Source organism: Chiloscyllium plagiosum, unplaced genomic scaffold (assembly GCF_037043375.1).
Source record: "Chiloscyllium plagiosum isolate Xiang-an unplaced genomic scaffold, Cpla_swu_hap1 HiC_scaffold_5, whole genome shotgun sequence".
Lineage (NCBI taxonomy): Eukaryota > Metazoa > Chordata > Chondrichthyes > Orectolobiformes > Hemiscylliidae > Chiloscyllium > Chiloscyllium plagiosum.
In genome coordinates this window covers 7626941-7646062 of record NW_028270143.1, presented here as the reverse complement: position 1 = coordinate 7646062, position 19122 = coordinate 7626941, and the positions used below count along the sequence as shown (strand labels likewise).

General features: G+C 41.3%; 1 protein-coding gene across 2 annotated transcripts in view; it reads right to left on the bottom strand.

Moving 5' to 3' along the window:
• jazf1b (JAZF zinc finger 1b) overlaps nucleotides 1–19122 on the bottom strand; it is a 280042-nt gene that overhangs the window by 18393 nt on the left and 242527 nt on the right. For both annotated transcript variants that reach the window (XM_043689536.2, XM_087986958.1), the window contains exon 4: nucleotides 3493–3662. In XM_043689536.2, coding sequence (XP_043545471.1) covers nucleotides 3493–3662 — 170 coding nt within the window. The remainder of the gene's footprint in view (nucleotides 1–3492; nucleotides 3663–19122) is intronic.

Sequence of the window (19122 nt, the reverse complement as noted above, 5' to 3'; positions counted from 1 at the left end):
CCACTTTCATTTCTTTCAAATTAGAAACTTCACACAAAAAAAGAGACTACGCTTCTAACTCATCCTTATAGGCCCGACATGGAGAAGAGGGTGTTGACTGCTGAGGGTACATTATCTGCTAGCAACACTTGTCATCTACTGGGAGGGGGTCCCTTGGAGGAGACTGCATGGCTCTGTAAGGTACGGGAGAGGGAGTTGGACTTTGCGATCTCTTCTGAAATATGGGAGGATATCTGGGAAATGCAAGAATGATCTCAATTTGAAACAGGATCCACGCCTTGCAATTGAAGATTCTCCACAGGTCCACATTTAAAGTGGGAGCATCTCCAATGTGTCCTAAATGTAAAGTGAGCATGGGCATGCTCACTCATTGCCTTTTGTCTTGTCACATGGACTGCGGGTATACCAGAGAACTATGGTAGGTGAAATAGAGGCAGCCTAGGGGACAGAGGGAGAGATAGATCTGGCATCTCTTCTTCTTGGCTTTGTTAATTCACGTTCATTAGATGCACACAAAAAAAGGCTTTTCAGTATCCTCACTTTTTGTGCCAGAAAGAACATTCTATTAGGGTGAGTCAAGATTAGAGAGGTGCTGGAAAAGTACAGCAGGTCAAGTAGCATTCAGAGGAGCAGGAAAATCGACTTTTTAGGCAAAAGTCCTTCATCAGGAATCATAAGGTGGCTGTCAGAAAATCCCCTGGGGCTGGCGGGCTGGTGTAAGCTAGTCATGGAGCACATCCCCTTGGACTTTCTTATGAGTATGGTGCACCATGAAACTGAGATTTGCTATAAGACATGGCGGCCCTTTTTAGACTAACTATGTAAAGATTTGCCTGCCATACTAATAAGAGCCTTTATGTAGCCATGGCAATTCCATGTAATGAGTCTCGTATCCAGAGGGAAGGAACTATGAACATACAAATATGTATAAACTTATGCACTCGATGATCGAGGGCTATTGCTTTGTTTTGCTGAGCTGTGTATTGGTTATTATCATTATTAGGATTTTCCTTTTTTAGCTTAGTTATTAATTATTATTTATGTAATTAGTGGGTTTATTTTTAATATTGGTTTGAATTGTTTGGTTTTGTACTTGTAATATTCAAAAGATTTTCTTAAAACTATTAATAAAAAGATGTGTGGGTTTATTGTGAATATGCAAATATTGCTGAGTTCAGCAGCTTTGCTATTTGTTTCACACAAATAGCCCTCTGCTTTCCTGTGATTTTCTTTTAAAGAACATTTTTTGGTTACCCATTAAACTCGTCGCAGAATGTTAACATTTGTCAATACAAGTATAAATATTCTCTGCAACATCATGATAAATATTACTGACCACCAAATGAATTATAGAGTCAGAGATGTACAGCATGGAAACAGACCCTTCGGTCCAACCCATCCATGCCGACCAGATATCCCAACCCAATCTAGTTCCAGCTGCCAGCACCCGGCCCATATCCCTCCAAACCCTTCTTATTCATATACCCATCCAAATGCTTCTTAGATGTTGCAAATGTACCAGCCTCCACCACTTCCTCTGGCAGCTCATTCCATACACATACCACCCTCTGCGTGAAAAGGCTGCCCCGTAGGTCTCTTTTATATCTTTCCCCACTCACCCTAAACCTATGCCCTCTAGTTCTGGACTCCCCGACCCCAGGGAAAAGACTTTGTTTATTTATCCTATCCATGCCCCTCATAATTTTGTAAACCTTTATAAGGTCACCCCTCAGCCTCCGATGCTCCAGGGAAAACAGCCCCAGCCTGTTCAGCCTCTCCCTGTAGCTCAGATCCTCCAACCCTGGCAACATCCTTGTAAGTCTTTTCTGAACCCTTTCAAGTTTCACAAAATCTTTCCAATAGGAAGGAGACCAGAATTGCACACAATATTCCAACAGTGGCCTAACCAATGTCCTGTACAGCTGCAACATGACCTCCCAACTCCTGTACTCAATACTCTAACCAATAAAGGAAAGCATACCAAACGCCTTCTTCACTATCCTATCTACCTGCGACTCCACTTTCAAGGAGCTATGAACCTGCACTCCAAGGTCTCTTTGCTCAGCAACACTTTCTAGGACCTTACCATTAAGTGTATAAGTCCTGCTAAGATTTGCTTTCCCAAAACGTAGCACCTCGCATTTATCTGAATTAAACTCCATCTGCCACTTCTCAGCCCAATGGCCCATCTGGTCCAGATCCTGTTGTAATCTGAGGTAATCCTCTTCGCTGTCCACTACACCTCCAATTTTGGTGTCATCTGCTAACTTACTAACTGTACCTCTTATGCTCGCATCCAAATCATTTATGTAAATGACAAAAAGTAGAGGGCGCAGCACCGATCCTTGTGGCATTCCACTGGTCACTGGCCTCCAGTCTGAAAAACAACCCTCTACCATCACCCTCTGTCTTCTACCTTTGAGCCAGTTCTGTATCCAAATGGCTAGTTCTCCCTGTATTCCATGAGATCTAACCTTGCTAATCAGTCTCCCATGGGGAACCTTGTCGAACGCCTTACTGAAGTCCATATAGAGATGTTATGTGAAGCCCTGCTTACAGCAATATTTGGCCCAATATTAAAATCAAGCATGGTACAAAGGAATTTTAATTTTGTTTCCTGCTGATTCGGGGAGAGGGAGCTGATACGTTGACATATCATTGCATGACCAGTGGATTGACAGAAGATTCCCTATCTAAAAGTGGAAGAGAAGAGATAAGATTTTGGTGTCAAAGAAGAGCAGGCTTTATTAATAGGATGTGCTCAGATATTCTTCGGTGGTATTGCTATTTGTAAGAGTAAATTTTGGGCAGTACAGAGAAATTCTTGAATATAACTGTAGCATATGGGACAAGGTGAGAAGTCACACGACACCAGGACTATAACCTGGAGTCACGTGACGAAGGAGCAGCACTCTGAAAGCCGATGATTTCAAATAAACCTATTGGACTATAACCTGGTCTCGTGTGACTTCTCACCTTGTCCATGCCAGTCCAACACCGACACCTCCACATCGTAGCATATGGGAGACAATGGTGACAGGAACCCAAGAGGACATCTACCGCAGATGGTGAAGTTGTTACAGAGCTAGGTAGAAAATTATACAAATGGCGTGACACACTTCTGATGAGCTCTGCACTCATTGTTAGCCTTTTGAGAACAAAGTGTGCAACTGTTCTGGAAAACTGAGGCCGCATCCAATGCCTGAAGTGGTGAGTCTAATTACTTATTTTGAGAAATGCGCTCTATGATACATTATGTACTTTATTTTTTACAACAACCCAAAGGCACCATGAAATGCAAATTCAGGTTAAAAATGCAAGATATTTAACCTTAATGTTGTTGTAGTAATTTATCCTGGTTAAGTAGACCTCTAATGGCCTAAAAATTATAGAACCTAAAACATTTACTTGTGACATGATACTTTACTATTATATTACTGAAAATCAATGCTCATTTAACAGACTATCTCTATTTATAATCATTCAACCTACCTTATATCTCTTTTTACATCCAGGAACAGGACAGGCAAAAGGTTTCTCTTCTCCTCCATTCATGCACATCGAGCTCAGAATAGCTTCTGAACTAATTGCACTTTCTGTGGTCCAAGACTCATCACTGTCTGATTCTTCGTAGTCTACTTCTTCTTCATCATATTCACTACCTGACAGGAGAAAGAGACAGGGAGACATATTTAAAAACAAAGAAGAAAACCAGACATTTCATTTTTAAAAAATTTGATTTCACCAGATCATGAAACATATCGATCTCAAAAATCTGTAGTCTTTCAAATGATTTGAGTTTGTCAGCAGTCAGTTAGAATAGGAATCAGTTACATTAGTTCCTGATATTGTACTGAAGACTCCAGACAGATTTAGTGAGATAAAACAATGATGTAAGGAGAACAAGGGAAGCAAACTTTGCATGTTGGAATTTTTATATGTCAGGCCTCTTTGCTGTAACAGCCAACCCAAAACCATATATTAGACTTGGAACGGAGATATCTTTAGGGACAAAGAAACTTGAAAAACAATAGGTCTGGAAAAGACTCTACCGTCCATTCAAAAATAGGTGCTCCTCAATCAAATAGCTATATAATTCTCTTGTAAATTTACTCAGCCTCTCATCACACAATTCTGTCATCAGAACAGATTTGGTCAACTTTGAAAATCTTTTATTGAAGTGCGGACTAAAACTGAAGAAGCCAAATGGCTCTTGGCTTCTAATGTGTATAAGGTTGTTGAATTGCTCACTGAGCTGGGAAGTTTGCTTCGTCACTATACTAGGTAACATCATCAGTGCGCCTCCGGTGAGGCGTTGGTGTTCTGTCCTGCTTGTTAATTATGTGTCCTGGTTTGCTGAGGTGAGTGGCATCATTTCCGGTTTTATTTCTTAGTGGTTGGTCTACAGGCTCTAATTCTACATGATCTGGGTTGAGTGCTAGGCCTCCAAGAATCCCTGTGCATGTCTCTCTTTGGCTTGTCCTAAGATGGATACATGGTCACAGTCGAATTGGTATCCTCCTTTGTTCGTGTGTATGTACACAAGTGATAGTTGATCATGTCTCTAGGTGGCTAGTTCACGCTCGTACACCTGATGGCTAGTTTTCTTCTGGGGTTTGCCCTATACAATGTTTCTGCAGTCTTTACATTTGTTTTGTTAGTTGTGGGTATGGGATCCTTTATACTCTTCAGTATCTGTCGTAGTGTGGTTGCTGGTTTGTAGGCTACCATGATACCTAAGGATCAGAGCAGTCTGGTGGTCATTTCCAATATGCCCTTGATGTATGGCAGGGTGACCAGCGTATCTGGATGCGTTGTCTTCCTGTTGTGTAGGTACCAGCAGACTATGCTTTTTGGGTAACCACCTTTCATCCCACCTCAGCAAATCAAGAGACATAAATACCAAGCGGGACAGAACACCAGCGCTTCACCGGAGGCACACTGATGATGTTACCTTGCATGATGACGAAATGTCTGCAAACAAATTTACCAGCTCAGCGAGCATATCAACAACCTCATCCACAACCTGAGCTACAAATTTTCGTAAGAACTCCTGATGTGTGTGCTCTTGTATTAAGTGCTGCCCTTGTTATTCTATAAAATGAAGGTTGGGGACTTAGAGGCTGTTGTTGAAGAAATTTTTACAAGTTCTTCGTGTGTATTTAGCATGCTACTGTGCATCAGTGGTAGAGTGAACGTTTAATGTGGTGGAGGGGTATTAATCAAGCAGCTTGCTTTGTCCTGGATGCGCTACCATTCGATCATGGCTTACTTATTTTGCAACCCCACTCACTGCCTTCTCCCCATAACCCTTATCCCCTAACTTATCAAGAAACTATCTATTTCTGTCTTAAATACACTCGATGAGGTAGCCTCCATAGCCCTCTGCACCAATGGGTTTCATAGGTTACCTCTGTGGATTCTTTCTGGCTGAAGAAATCTCTCCTCATCTCAATTCTAAAGAGTCGTCACTTCACTCTGAGGCTGTGCCCTCCGGTAATAGTCTCTCTTAATAGTGGAGATATCTTCTCCACGTCTACTCTATCCAGGCCTCTCACTTTTTTGTAAGTTTCAATCAGATCCCTCATCATCCCCTAAACGCCATTGAGTACAGACCAATAGTCCTCAACCACTCCTCCTACGACAAGGCTTTCATCCCCAGGATCATTCTTGTAAACCTCCACTGGACCCCCTCCATTACCAGCACATCCTTCCTTAGATAACAAGGTGCAAAACTGCTCCCAATATTATAAATACCATAGCCTTATACGTCTGCAGTACATTTCTGCTCTTGCATTGTAGCCATCTTGAAGTGAATGTTAACTTGACTTCCAAACTACCAACTGAACTTGACGTTAACCTGAAGAGAATCCTGAACTAGGGCACCAAGTCCTTTGTGCTTCAGATTTCCAAAGCCTTTCCCTGTTTAGAAAATAGTCTATGCCTTTAATGTTTGCACCAAAGTGCATAACTTCATGTTTTCCCATGTCTGCCACTTTTTTTGCCCACTCTCCTAGCCTGTCCAAATCCTTCTGCAGCCTCCCCGCTTCCTCAATGCTATCTGTCCCTCCACCTATCTTTGTGGCATCCACAAACTTAGCAACAATGCCAAGCTCCTTCAGCCAGATCTTTAATGTAAACATGAATAGTTGTGGCCTGAACACTGATCCATGCGGAACTCCACTTGTCACCAGCTTTCATCCTAAACAAGACTTATTTATCACTACTGTCTGTCTTCTGCCAGTCAACCAATCTTCTATTCTGGCTAGTACCTTGCCCCTAACACCATGGGCTCTTATTTAGTAACCTCCTGTATGCTGCCTTGTCAATGGCCTTCTGGAAATCAAACTGATCATGACCATTGGCTTTCTTTGTCTAACTTGCTTGTTACCTCCTCAAAGACTTCTAACAGATTTTCAGGCATGACCTTCCTTTGATGATGCTATGCTGACTCTCCCTATTTTACTATGCACTTCCAAGTATTCCATTACCTCATCCTTAATAATGGACTCTAAATTCTTACCAACAACCATTGGCTGTTAGGTGGAGTGGCCATGCTAAATTGCCCATAGTGTTCAGGGATGTGCAGACTAGGTGAATTAGCCATGGAAAATGTAGAGTTACACGGATAGGATAGGATGGTGAGTCTTTGGAGGGTCGGTGTGGTCTCAATGGTCTGAATAGCCTGCCTCCACACTGTAGGGATTCTGGGATTCTAACTGAGGCCAGGCTAACCAGCCTATAGTTTCCTGTCTTCTGCCTCTCTGCTTTCTTAAACAGGTGTGTTACATTAGCCAATTTCCAGTCCTCTGGTACCCTCCCTGACTGCAGTGATTCCTGAAAGATCGCCACCAATATCTCTACAATTTCCTCATCTGTTTCCCTTAGAATTCTGGGGTGTAGTCCATCTGGTCCAGGGGATTTATTCACCTTCAGTCCTTTCAACTTCCCCAACACTTTTCTCCTTCGTGATGACCACTATATTCATTTTTGCCCCTGACAGTAAGTTCTGGTATATTGCAGCTATCTACCACCACGAAAACTAATGCAAAGAACCTATGCTTCACATTTCTTTGTTCCTGCTTCTCCGGCTTCATTTTCCAGCATTCCAATGTCCACTCGCCTCTCTCCTACCTTATAGATATCTGAAAAAAATCTTGCAATCTTCTTTTATATTGCTAGCTAGCTTACTGTCATATTTCATCTTCTCCACTCTTACTGCTTTTTTAGTTATCCCCTGCTGGTTTTTAAAGGCTTCCCAATCCTCCAACTTCCCACTCATTTTCATCACATAGTCTGCTCTCTTCTTTGTTTTTTTTTTGCTATTCCTGACTTCCCTCGTCAGTTATGATTGCCTCATCTGCCCCTTTTGTGTGTTCCTCCTTTCTTGGAATGAATTTCTGCTGTGCCTCCCGAATTACCCCCAGAATCTCCTGCCATTGTTGCCCCACCATCTTTTCTGCTGGGCTCCCCTTCCAATCAACTTTGGCCAGCTCCTCCGTCATGTATTTGGAGTTTAATTTAATTGCAATACCAGTGCATCTGATTCAATCTTCTCCCTCTTAAATTGCAGGGTGAATTCTATCATATTATAGTCATTACCCTCCAGGCGTTCCATCACCTTAAGCTCTCTAATCAAGTCTGCCTCATTGCACATCACCAAATCCAGAATTGCCTGTTCCCAAGTGGGCTCTGGAATAAGCTGCTCAAAAAACCATCTTGTAGACATTTCACAAATATGTTTTCTTGAGATCCGCTGCCAACCTTATTTTCCCAGTCCACCTGTCCCCACGATTATTGTAATAGTGCCTTTATTGTATGTCTTTTCTATCTAGTAATTATTTTTCTTCCCCATGACCTGACTACTACTAGGAGGCCCTAACACACCTCCTATCTAGCTCATTTGTCTTTTGCAGTTCCTGCTGGAATTTATACTCTTCCCAGACTTCTTCATTTAAGCCCATCAACATAGTGGGCGGTACGGTGGCACAGTGGTTAGCACTGCTGCCTACATTTACCCCTTACCTAACACTACGGACAATTTAGCATAGCCAATTCACCTAACCTGCACATCTTTGGACTGTGGGAGGAAACCCCGGGAGCACCCGGAGGAAACCCACGCAGACACAGGGAGAATGCGCAAACTCCACACAGTCAGTCGCCTGAGGCGGGAATTGAACCCAGGTCTCTGGCGCTGTGAGGCAGCAGTGCTAACCACTGTGCCACCGTGCCGCCCACAAACTAACATTTTTTTTAAAAAACTGTTTTTCAGTGGCTCTGAAAAAGCAGTAAAGCTTAGTTAGGTACTGCAAGGCATTGGTGCCCTTTGCTCTTCCTGCTACTAGCTGCACGAAATTCAGAAAATCACTCTCCGCGAATACGGTTTATTTTTATTCCATTAAAAGTATACTGTTGGTCAGTGAATGGATATTAAATGACTTGCAAGTAAAGTTATAACATGTTCACCTTTGTAAAAAAAAATTATTCATGGGATGTGGACATCACTCACTGGCTGGCCAGCATTCAATGCCCATCCCTCGCTGGCCTTGACCTGAATGGCTTGCTAAGCCACTTCAGAGCCCAATTGAGAGTCAACCACATGGCTCTGGATCTGGAGTCACATGTAGGCCAGACCAGGTAAGGATGGCAGATTTCCTTCCCCGAAGTGATTAGTGAACCAGATAGGTTTTCCCAATAATTGGCAACGGTTTCATGGTCATCAGTGGCTGGTTAGTTTCAGATTTTTAAAACTGAATTCAAATTCCACATCTGCTGTGGTGGGATTCGCATCCCAGTCCCCAGAACATTAATGGAGTTTCTGGATTAATAGTATATCACTAGGCCAAAGACTCCCCCACTTTACATATAATTTCCTGTAGTGTTTTTTTTAAATTTGCATTTTTAAAATATTTAATATAGACTCGGACTAAATATGGACAAATAGTCCATATAATAAGCTACAAGTAGTTTAGGCAATTTTAAATTTGCTATTTTAATTTTCCTATTTAATGATTTATTAAACTATAAACTCTTTCAGTGCTCAAATATAGTTTAGTCCAAATATTAAAAATCATGCTCCAAGAATGATTCCAGCTCTAAAAAGTTGTGGTAAGAGCTATATTATTTCAATTCACTTGATCACTTGTTAGAGTTACAAGCTCATATGCATGAGCTGTTTGGTTTGGCAAACCAGAGAAGGATAAAGCTATATTATTCAGTATTTTGACTAACAAGCTATTACTGTTCAACAGTTGCATAATGTGGGCATTATAAATGACAGTTAGCTGGACTATTGGGAGAAGTGAGTCTTATTACTATGATTTGCATGTCCTGTTCCAGCCATATGAGACATCTGTCAAAAACAAACTTCTTGATGAGCACCAGAGTTGTTCCAAAGCTGCCCAGGCGCTCTACGGTAACAACATGCTGCCAAAGATCAACAACAATATTTTTTCAATGCTACTGTTACAATAATGTTCAAAACCAACTATCAGCTCTACAGGTCCACTCATATCTTATAAAGCTGTAATTTTCAGACCTTGTCTACTAGCTTACTAAGTGTGTTGTCTGACATGGTGCTTGAGGCACCTACACTAGCTGAGATCCCATTTTCACTCTACACTGAATTGGCTAACTAAATATTTATTTCAACTGTCCCCAATATTGCCTCAAGAAAGGATGCAAATTTCTGATTAATAGTTCCTACTGAACTGTATACAAGCTTAATGTTGACTGTGAGTGTACACTTAGGTTAAAAATAGCAGAACAGGTCTCACTGGCAGTACCTCGTGTTACGGTTGCACAGGTCACAAACAATGCCATGTAATGAAGAGTTCCATTCATAAGATTCACTGCTGGACACATGCAGCAGTAAATAGGAGAAAGAATATCTGTACAGATAGCATTAGTTCAGCTGAGTTCTATCCTTGCTAGACATTTATGTTTGTGCACTCCTATCAGACATTATTGGCAAAGAAGCAAGCTTAGGAATTGTAGACAGCTTTCTCTTCTGAACCTATTGTGCTTAAAACATCACCTAGCCAAGCCAGAAAATTTCTGACGCAGCAATCGGATGATATTCTTTAGGAAAATTTGGTCGTTGTTAGAAAAATTAGAAGTACCAATATCATTCAACAATAAATCACAGTCATATACACTCACCGGTGTATTAAATTTCACAAAATGAGCATTGCATTAGTTAAAATAAATATAAAAAAATCATATAAGTCAATATTGCGGGTCTCAATTTCAAAGTAGGTTTGGCAATCTGACAGCCAGATGAATTCTGATTTCTGACCTTAAACCATGTTATTCCACAATTCTACTTGTAAATGTAAATGGGCTGATTGGGCAGGAGCTGACCTTGGTATGCAACTAAAGGCACTGACTGCCCACCTGGCACCAAACATAAAGGCAGAGGCAACCATATTGGGGATCATTATTATCTTGGTGAGGAGAGAAGGCAGCTTGTTAAAGGACCAGTTAGATCAAGACATACAGAGTGGTCACAGATGCCAAGTATGCTGATATTTCTTTTTTTTAAAAAAAAGTCAAAGTTTCGAGCTATGAACTGTGAGCTGAGATCAGAAGGTGACTTTTGGACTTTGAGCAGCAGCTTGTTTAAAACAGTAAGGAGAGAACAAACATTCATTTGCTGAGTCCAGGCCTGGAACTTAATTGCAAATAGTTTCTTGATGAAAGTGCTCTACAGGCACTTCAACTCTTGAGAAGTTTTATGTTCAAACTAATGGCAGAAGTTGACAGTTAACTGGGATCTCATAGGAAGATAATCGGTCTAATGAAGAGAGGCCAGAGTTTGAACTGGTGTTTGAACATTTTTTTTAAAGTCAGAATAATTGTACCTGCAAGAGTTACAGGATGGAGCTCTGATTGCTCCCTGGCTGTCCTCTCATTATCAACCTAAAGTTCAGAGAACAGATCTCAGTTATAAGAATTAAATGGAAATTACTCAGGGCCTACTAGACATTATCTGCACATATTACTGTTGTCTGAAACCAAGCAAGATGTAATCCAATTTTATGGATTGTGGAGTCTACATAAGTGAATTGGCCAGTTATATCTCATTTGTTTTCCCTTTTGACTTATCCCATAACTGTGATTGTTTATCTGTGTATCTTTGAGAGAGTGTGGGGGGCTAAAATTGAACAGGACTAGGTTTAAACCACAGACATTAGTTAGATTACTTTGTTGTTTAACTTGTTGTTTAATGGGCGGCACGGTGGCACAGTGGTTAGCACTGCTGCCTCACAGCGCCAGAGACCCGGGTTCAATTCCCGACTCAGGCGACTGACTGTCTGGAGTTTGCACGTTCTCCCCGTGTCTGCGTGGGTTTCCTCCGGGTGCTCCGGTTTCCTCCCACAGTCACAAAGATGTGCGGGTTAGGTGAATTGGCCATGCTAAAATTGCCCGTAGTGTTACGTTAAAAGGGGTAAATGTATGGGCGCTTCGGCGGGTCGGTGTGGACTTGTTGGGCCGAAGGGCCTGTTTCCACACTGTAATGTAATCTAATCTAATGTAATCTAATCTAAACTTTGCTCTGCTAAAGACACTGCATTGTTCATAAATTGTTGAACCTTTTGTTTAAGCTACAAACCTGGTGTCCAGTATTGATCATTCACAAAATCTGCAACTAGTTATTCAATAAATCTGGTCAAGAACCATTGGGGTCAATTTTGAGGATTATTAAGTATTTGAATTTTACTGTATTCTGACACAGGGATAGAAAGGCTGATTGATTTGGCTGTCTATACCTACGTAATAACAGTACAAAAAAAAACAGTTTGGATGCTTTTGTGCCAATCCCAAGACTTGTGCATTTTTGTGCAGCGCTGTGTTCAGCTTTGTCCACAAAATGACCCACAAAATCCCAGTTTACTCAAGGTAGGCCCCTCAACAAAGTTCCTCAAGCAACTCAAGGGCTTGTTAATTGTTGGAGACCATACCTTCTCACTGCCAATCCTTTGAAAATCTCCAACTCTCCTTCCCTTTGCCAGATCCAGCATCACCCTCCAGGAACACAAATTGTGCCCAAACCCATTTGTCATTTATATAAATGATTTGGGTGTGTACATAGAAAGTATAGTTAGTAAGTTTGCAGATGACACTAAAATTGGAGGTGTAGTGGACAGCGACGGTTACCTCAGACCATAACAAGATCTTGATCAAATGGGCCAGTGGGCCAAAGAGGGGCAAATGGAGTTTAATTTAAATAAGTGTGAAATGCTGCATTTTGGAAAGGCAAATCAAGGCAGGACTTATACACTTAATGGTAAGGTCTTGAGGGGTGTTGCTGAACAGAGATCTTGGAATGCAGATTCATACTTCCTTGAAAGTGAAGTTGCAGGTAGAAGGGTCAGTGAAGGTGGTGTTTGGTATGCTTGCCTTTATTGGTCAGTGCTTTTAGTATAGGAGGTGGGCAGTCATGATACGGCTGTACAGAACATTGGTTTGGCCACTTTTGGAGTATTATGTGCAATCCTGGTCTCTCTCCTATTAAAAGGAAACATGTTATGAAAAACTTGAGGGTTCAGAAAAGATTTACAAGGATGTTGCCAGGGTTAGAGGGTTTGAGCTAGAGGGAGAGCCTGGAGAGGCTGGGGCTTTTTTCCCTAGAATGTCGGAGGCTGGGGTTGGGGGGCTTACAGATGTCATTCAGCATTAGTTGGTATATCCAAGACTACGAAGGTAGAAAAAAAATGGAAGGAATAAAAAATTGAACACACAAGTCACACACAAATATTTCCCTCTTCTTTCATCACAAATGAAGGAAGTGTTTCAGTAAACACATACATTATCTAATTATAATGTAAAAATATTATCTTCCATTTTTCAAAATACTTCATGATTATTTCATTATTATTTTGTCCCCTTCATCACCTTCTCTTCATCTTTGGTTCAAGTAAATATTTGTGCCTATTGGTATCAATACTGGGAATATTTAATGATTTTGCTTCCAGTATTAGCACTTGCATGCTCAGGTAAAATACAGCAAAAAACTTCTAAATCTGTTCAAGAATATGCCCAGCACTAGAAAAGCCCTTTCCAGTGTTTCCAATTTTCAACAAAATACCTGTCAAGCCACTAATAGAGAGGGTTAAAGTGCAAAGAGACTTTTCTTCTATCTGTATTTCAACGATGAGTAGAAGTCACAGCTTCATCTCTCAACATTAGAGTAAGTCCATTCAGATTGAGCACAAACAGTTTTTCTGCATTAGATATAAGTAAGAGCCTATTCAAGGCAGTTCCTACAAAACAGATCAGGGTTGAATCTCATACCATCTGTCTGGGCCGGTTTTATATTCATTTCCCATTCGCGACACCAAAAATACTTGGAGATATAAGATTCTTTTGGGAAAAAGATGATTCAAATCTGTTCTATGTTGAAGCTACAATACATTGAAAGTTCAATGTTGGTAAACAAAGATGTTCCCCATCTGCTTAAACTGTGTCATGTAAGATGGACTGTTCATCACAGGTGGCAATTTATAACGAAGACATCAATCCCATGACAGTTATATAGAACAAGTCATTACAAGAGTCATTATCATTAACGGTTGCATACATCCAATGCAAACACATGGGAAGCACATTTGCAATTTAAAATCATTTTGTTAATTTTAAAAATGAACAGTTAAAAACCATTTTTCAGACAGCTTATGAACTGAGGATGTTGGGATATAGAAGAGGGAAAAGCAAAAGGAGTAAATATATCCCATAACATCAATCAATAGCATTTATCTTTCCTGTCTCCCTCATGAATTTAAAAGAAAGTTGTCCTTGGAACAGCAAGATAGCATTATTACTCACTCCTACTTTCTCAGAGGGTATTCAGCATTAACCACAATCAAGACTAGGGTTACATGAGACTGAACTGGCTCAGATGAAGTCATACTGGTTTCAAAACATTAACTCTGCTTCCCTCTCCACACATGCTGCCAGACCTGCTGAGTTGATGGGAAGGGTGAGGGCAGTAACAAATTAAAAATACTATACATGAATGCACGAAGCATTAGAAATAAGATGGATGAGCTTGAGGCTCTTTTGGAAATTGGCAGATACGATATTGTGGGGATAACTGAGATGTGGCTTCAAGTGGACAGGGCCTGGGAAATGAATATTCAAGGACAGACTGACGGGCAGAAGGGGTGGGGTGGCCATGTTGGTAAGGGATGATATTCAGTCCCTTGCGCAGGGGGACCTAGAATCAGGGGATGTAGAATCAGTGTGGATAGAGCTGAGAAATTCTAAGGGTAAAAAGATCCGCTTGGGAGTTATCTACAGCCCCCAAACAGTAGTCTGGATGTTGGATGTAAGTTGAATCAGGAGCTGAAATTGGCCTGTCGCAAAGATGCTACTACAGTTGTTATGGGAGATTTCAATATGTAGGTAGACTAGGAGAATCAGGATGGAATTGGACCTCAAGAAAGAGACATTGTGGAGTGCCTCTGAGATGGATTCTTAGAACAACTGGTGCTGGGAGCCTACCAGGGAGAAGGCAATTCTGGATCTGGTATTGTGCAATGAACTAGAATTGATCAGCGACCTCGAAGTGAAGGAGCCATTGGGAGGTAGTGACCATAATACAATAAGCTTCAATCTGCAATTTGAGAGGGAGAGAGTACAATCAGAAGTGACAATATTTCTGTTGAATAAAGGGAACTATGAGGGAGGAGCTGGCCAAAGTACAATGGCGCAATACCTTAGCAGGGATGACAGTGGAGGAACAGTAGCAGATATTTCTGTGTATAATGCAGAAGATGCAGGATCAGTTCATTCCAAAAAGGAAGAAAGATCCTAGGAGGAGGCATGGGTGGCCGTAGCTGACGAGGGAAGTTAAGAAACATATAAAGTTAAAAGAGAAAAAGTATAATATAGCAAAGATAAGTGGGAAAACGGAGGACTGGGAGGCTTTTAAAGAACACTCTAAGAGTATTGTGGGTCTACCTGCAGCACATGGACTGCAGTGGTTCGAGAAGGTAGCTCACCACCATCTTTGCAAGGGAACAAACGATGTGCAATAAATGCTGGCCAACCAGTGATGCCATGTCCCTCGAGTGAAAAAAAATCCTAACTCTGAAAGCAGATTTTGAAATCATAGGTCAAGATCAAGGTGTTTAAGTCCGAACCAACTTTTATAATAGACTTATCTCCAAAAATGGAGACAGTGAGGACTGCAGATGCTGGAGATCAGAGTCAAGAGTGTAGTGCTGGAAAAGTATAGAAGGTCAGGCAGCATCTGAGGAGCAGGAGAATTAACGTTTCGGGCATAAGCCCTTCATCAGGTATTTAAGTTAAGAGACAGATAGGTTCTTTATTACTAAGTGGATCAAATATTACAGGGAAAAGGCAGAAGCAGGAATTGAGAAATATATCAGCCATATAGGAATGGCAGTGTAGACCCCCTATATAATCTTACAGCCTTTCTGTGTCAATTTCCTAGTTTTCCTTTCTTCCAGGCTTTTGCCAAAGGGCCAGGAAAATTCAAGCCAGGGCCTCTGTTTAAAACATTTACTCTGGCTGTAAATCCCAATTTCATAACTCCCTGTGTAAAGGTTTTCCTGCTTTTATTTTACTTTAAACTTTATTTCATGCTCTCATCCTATCAATCTAATATTTGTCAATTGCAGAATTAAACAAAAAATAAGTTATTTGAATATTTTCTGATGTGGCAACAAACAGAAAGAATTAAAGGCATGTCTGCAAGGTGTATAAAAATGACCATGGTAATTGTTCACACACACAGCAATGGTACTTGAACTGGATTTGTTTTCTGTAAGATGGCAGCATGTCCTATTTATGTTGATACTGAACAATACATGGGAACACGATTAAATACTGTTTTTTTTTATTCCTTGCTATCTGTGCAGCATTAAGAAGCATGTGCATTCCATTGGGCAAGAGGGGATTTGAAGCTCAGAAACTAAGCGTTCAAGAAGTTAAATCATTCACAGCTTTGAAATCGAACATTCACAAAAAGAAAGTGCAGTTTACCAGGCTTTTGGTGAGATTTATAGATATCGAACAATATAAACATATGTATGAGATTCAGCCCCAGGCATGAGTGCAGCAAAAATATTAGAAGGACTAGTTTAAAGCATTTACTTAAATAATAGTCAGTTGGCGATGTCACTAGGTACTACCTCCCACTGATATTTCTTGCTTTGGGGCAACAAGGAAACATCATCAAATATTTAACATATGAGCTGACAACCACAGCAGGTTTTCAGCTAGCTCCTTATGATTGAAATCAAAAGGTGTAAAAATGGCTTTCATTAATGGATCATAAGCACCCTTAACTGATTTTAGATGAAAAGCATTCTAGTGTGATGCCAAAGCCACTACAAAAGCTGCTCAATTCACTTTTAACATGGATGGGAGCTGTTTCTTTCAGTTAATCAGAATGTTTTCTCTCTTTGTTTCTGTATGCTCCAAACTTCTAGCTTCAGGTTCCATCTGTACCAATATTTGGGGTGTAAAGCAATCCGCCTACGTATTTTACCTGTAAAGTGGTGCAAGGTGAGTTTGGTTGTTTAAAATCGGAGATACCTAACAACAGCTTGTGTTACATCTCAATTTTATTCACTGACATTAAGGAAAATAAGCAGACAGAGGCAAGGAAGGTTTCTGATTTGCTATCAGCTTTGCTTCCAAGACATGCTCCTCACTATTACACAAGAACAATAGTGCAGAAGTGAGGTCACTTTGCAGGGAAAATTATAAGTGGACTTAAGGGGAGATACTAAATGAATATTTTGCATCAGTATTTACTGTGGAAAAGGATATGGAAGATGTAGACTGTAGGGAAATAGATGGTGACATCTTGCAAAATGTCCAGATTACAGAGGAGGAAGGAAGTGCTGGATGTCTTGAAACGGTTAAAGGTGGATAAATCCCCAGGATCTGATCAGGTGTACCCTGAGATATTTGTATCATCGATAATCACAGATGAAGTGCTGGAAGACTGGAGGTTGGCAAACGTGGTGCCACTGTTTAAGAAGGGTGGTAAGGACAAGCCAGGGAACTATAGACCAGTGAGCCTGACCTCGGTGGTGGGCAAGTTGTTGGAGGGAATCCTGAGGGATAGGATGTACATGTATTTGGAAAGGCAAGGACTGATTCGGGATAGTCAACATAGCTTTGTGCGTGGGAAATCATGTCTCACAAACTTGACTTGAGTTTTTTGATGAAGTAACAAAGAAGATTGATGAGGGCAGAGCAGAAGATGTGATCTATATGGACTTCAGTAAGGTGTTCGACAAGGTTCACCATGGGAGACTGATTAGCAAGGTTAGATCTCATGGAATACAGGGAGAACCAGTTAGTTGGATACAGAACTGGCTCAAAGGTAGAAGACAGAGGATGGTGGTGGAGGGTTGTTTTTCAGACTGGAGGCCTGTGACCAGTGGAGTGCCACAAGGATTGGTGCTGGGCCCTCTACTTTTTGTCATTTACATAAATGATTTGGATGCAAGCATAAGAGGTACAGTTAGTAAGTTAGCAGATGACACCAAAATTGGAGGTGTATTGAACAGCGAAGAGGGTTACCTCAGATTACAACAGGATCTGAACCAGATGGGCCAATGAGCTGAGAAGTGGCAGATGGAGTTTAATTCAGATAAATGCAAGGTGCTGCATTTTGGGAAAGCAAATCTTAGCAGGACTTATACACTTAATGGTAAGATCCTAGGGAGTGTTGCTGAACAAAAGGATCTTGGAGTGCAGGTTCATAGTTCCTTGAAAGTGGAGTCGCAGGTAGATAGGATAGTGAAGGCGGCGTTTGGTATGCTTTCCTTTACTGGTCAGAGTATTGAATGCAGGAGTTGGGAGGTCATGTTGCGGCTGTACAGGACATTGGTTAGGCCACTGTTGGAATATTGTGTGCAATTCTGGTCTCCTTCCTATCGGAAAGATGTTGTGAAACTTGAAAGGGTTCAGAAAAGATTTACAAGGATGTTGACTGGGTTGGAGGATCTGAGCTACAGGGAGAGGCTGAATAGGCTGGGGATGTTTACCCTGGAGCATCGGAGGCTGAGGGGTGATCTTATAGAGGTTTACAAAAGTATGAGGGGCATGGATAGGATAAATAGGCAAAGTCTTTTCCCTGGGGTCGGGGAGTCCAGAACTAGAGGGCATATGTTTAGGGTGAGAGGGAAAAGATATAAAAGAGACCTAAGGGGCAACATTTTCATGCAGAGGGTGGTATGTGTATGGAATGAGCTGCCAGAGAAAGTAGTGGAGACTGGTACAATTGCGACATTTAAGAGGCATTTGGATGGGTATATGAATGGGAAGGGTTTGGAGGGATATGGGCCGGGTGCTGGCAGGTGGGACTAGATTGGGTTGGGATATCTGGTCGGCATGGACGGGTTGGACCGAAGGGTCTGTTTCCATGCTGTACATCTCTATGACTCTAACTTGCTTCAAGGCAATGCAACTATTACCATCAGGGTACATTTATTTCAATTCTCCTTCCAGCTTCAAATGAACACTGAATTAAAAATCTGTTTAACAAAATGAAGAGGTTTTCCATTTCCTCCATTGTTGCCTCATCAAATTGAAATGGACAAATTAAAACGCATGGTGCAGAGTAAGGCTGGCTCAGCTTGAAACTTTGATTCATTATATGCCAGAGGAAGAGAGAACACATTTGTGGAGTCAGCAGAAAACCCAGTGTTCGAGCTGAAACAATGGTGTTGGAGGTGGGGAGGGGGCAACAAAAAAAAAAAGAGACAGAAAAAAAATAAAAGGAGAGGAGGAGGAAGCAATAGGTAACCCTGAATTTGATAGGTAGCAGGACCAGGGAATGCATTTTGTCTTTCGCAGCCAATTAACTGATTGGTACTGGGCTGCCATCCTGATTAAGAATGGTATTCCACCCCCTCATGAAATGCTGGCCCTCCCAGAGCACCACTGCTAGCAGTGGCCATTCCTGTTTCTATGATTGGCTTTGCAACTAAATAATGTCTGGGTTGCTGAGGCAAGAAAGACAGGCCTAACAGAGGTCAGGGTTACTGAACACAGTTTGTATTGTTGACATAGTGGTAGCCACTGCCACATGGAGACCCCTCTGTGGACAAACAGAGCCCAAAACATAAACTAACG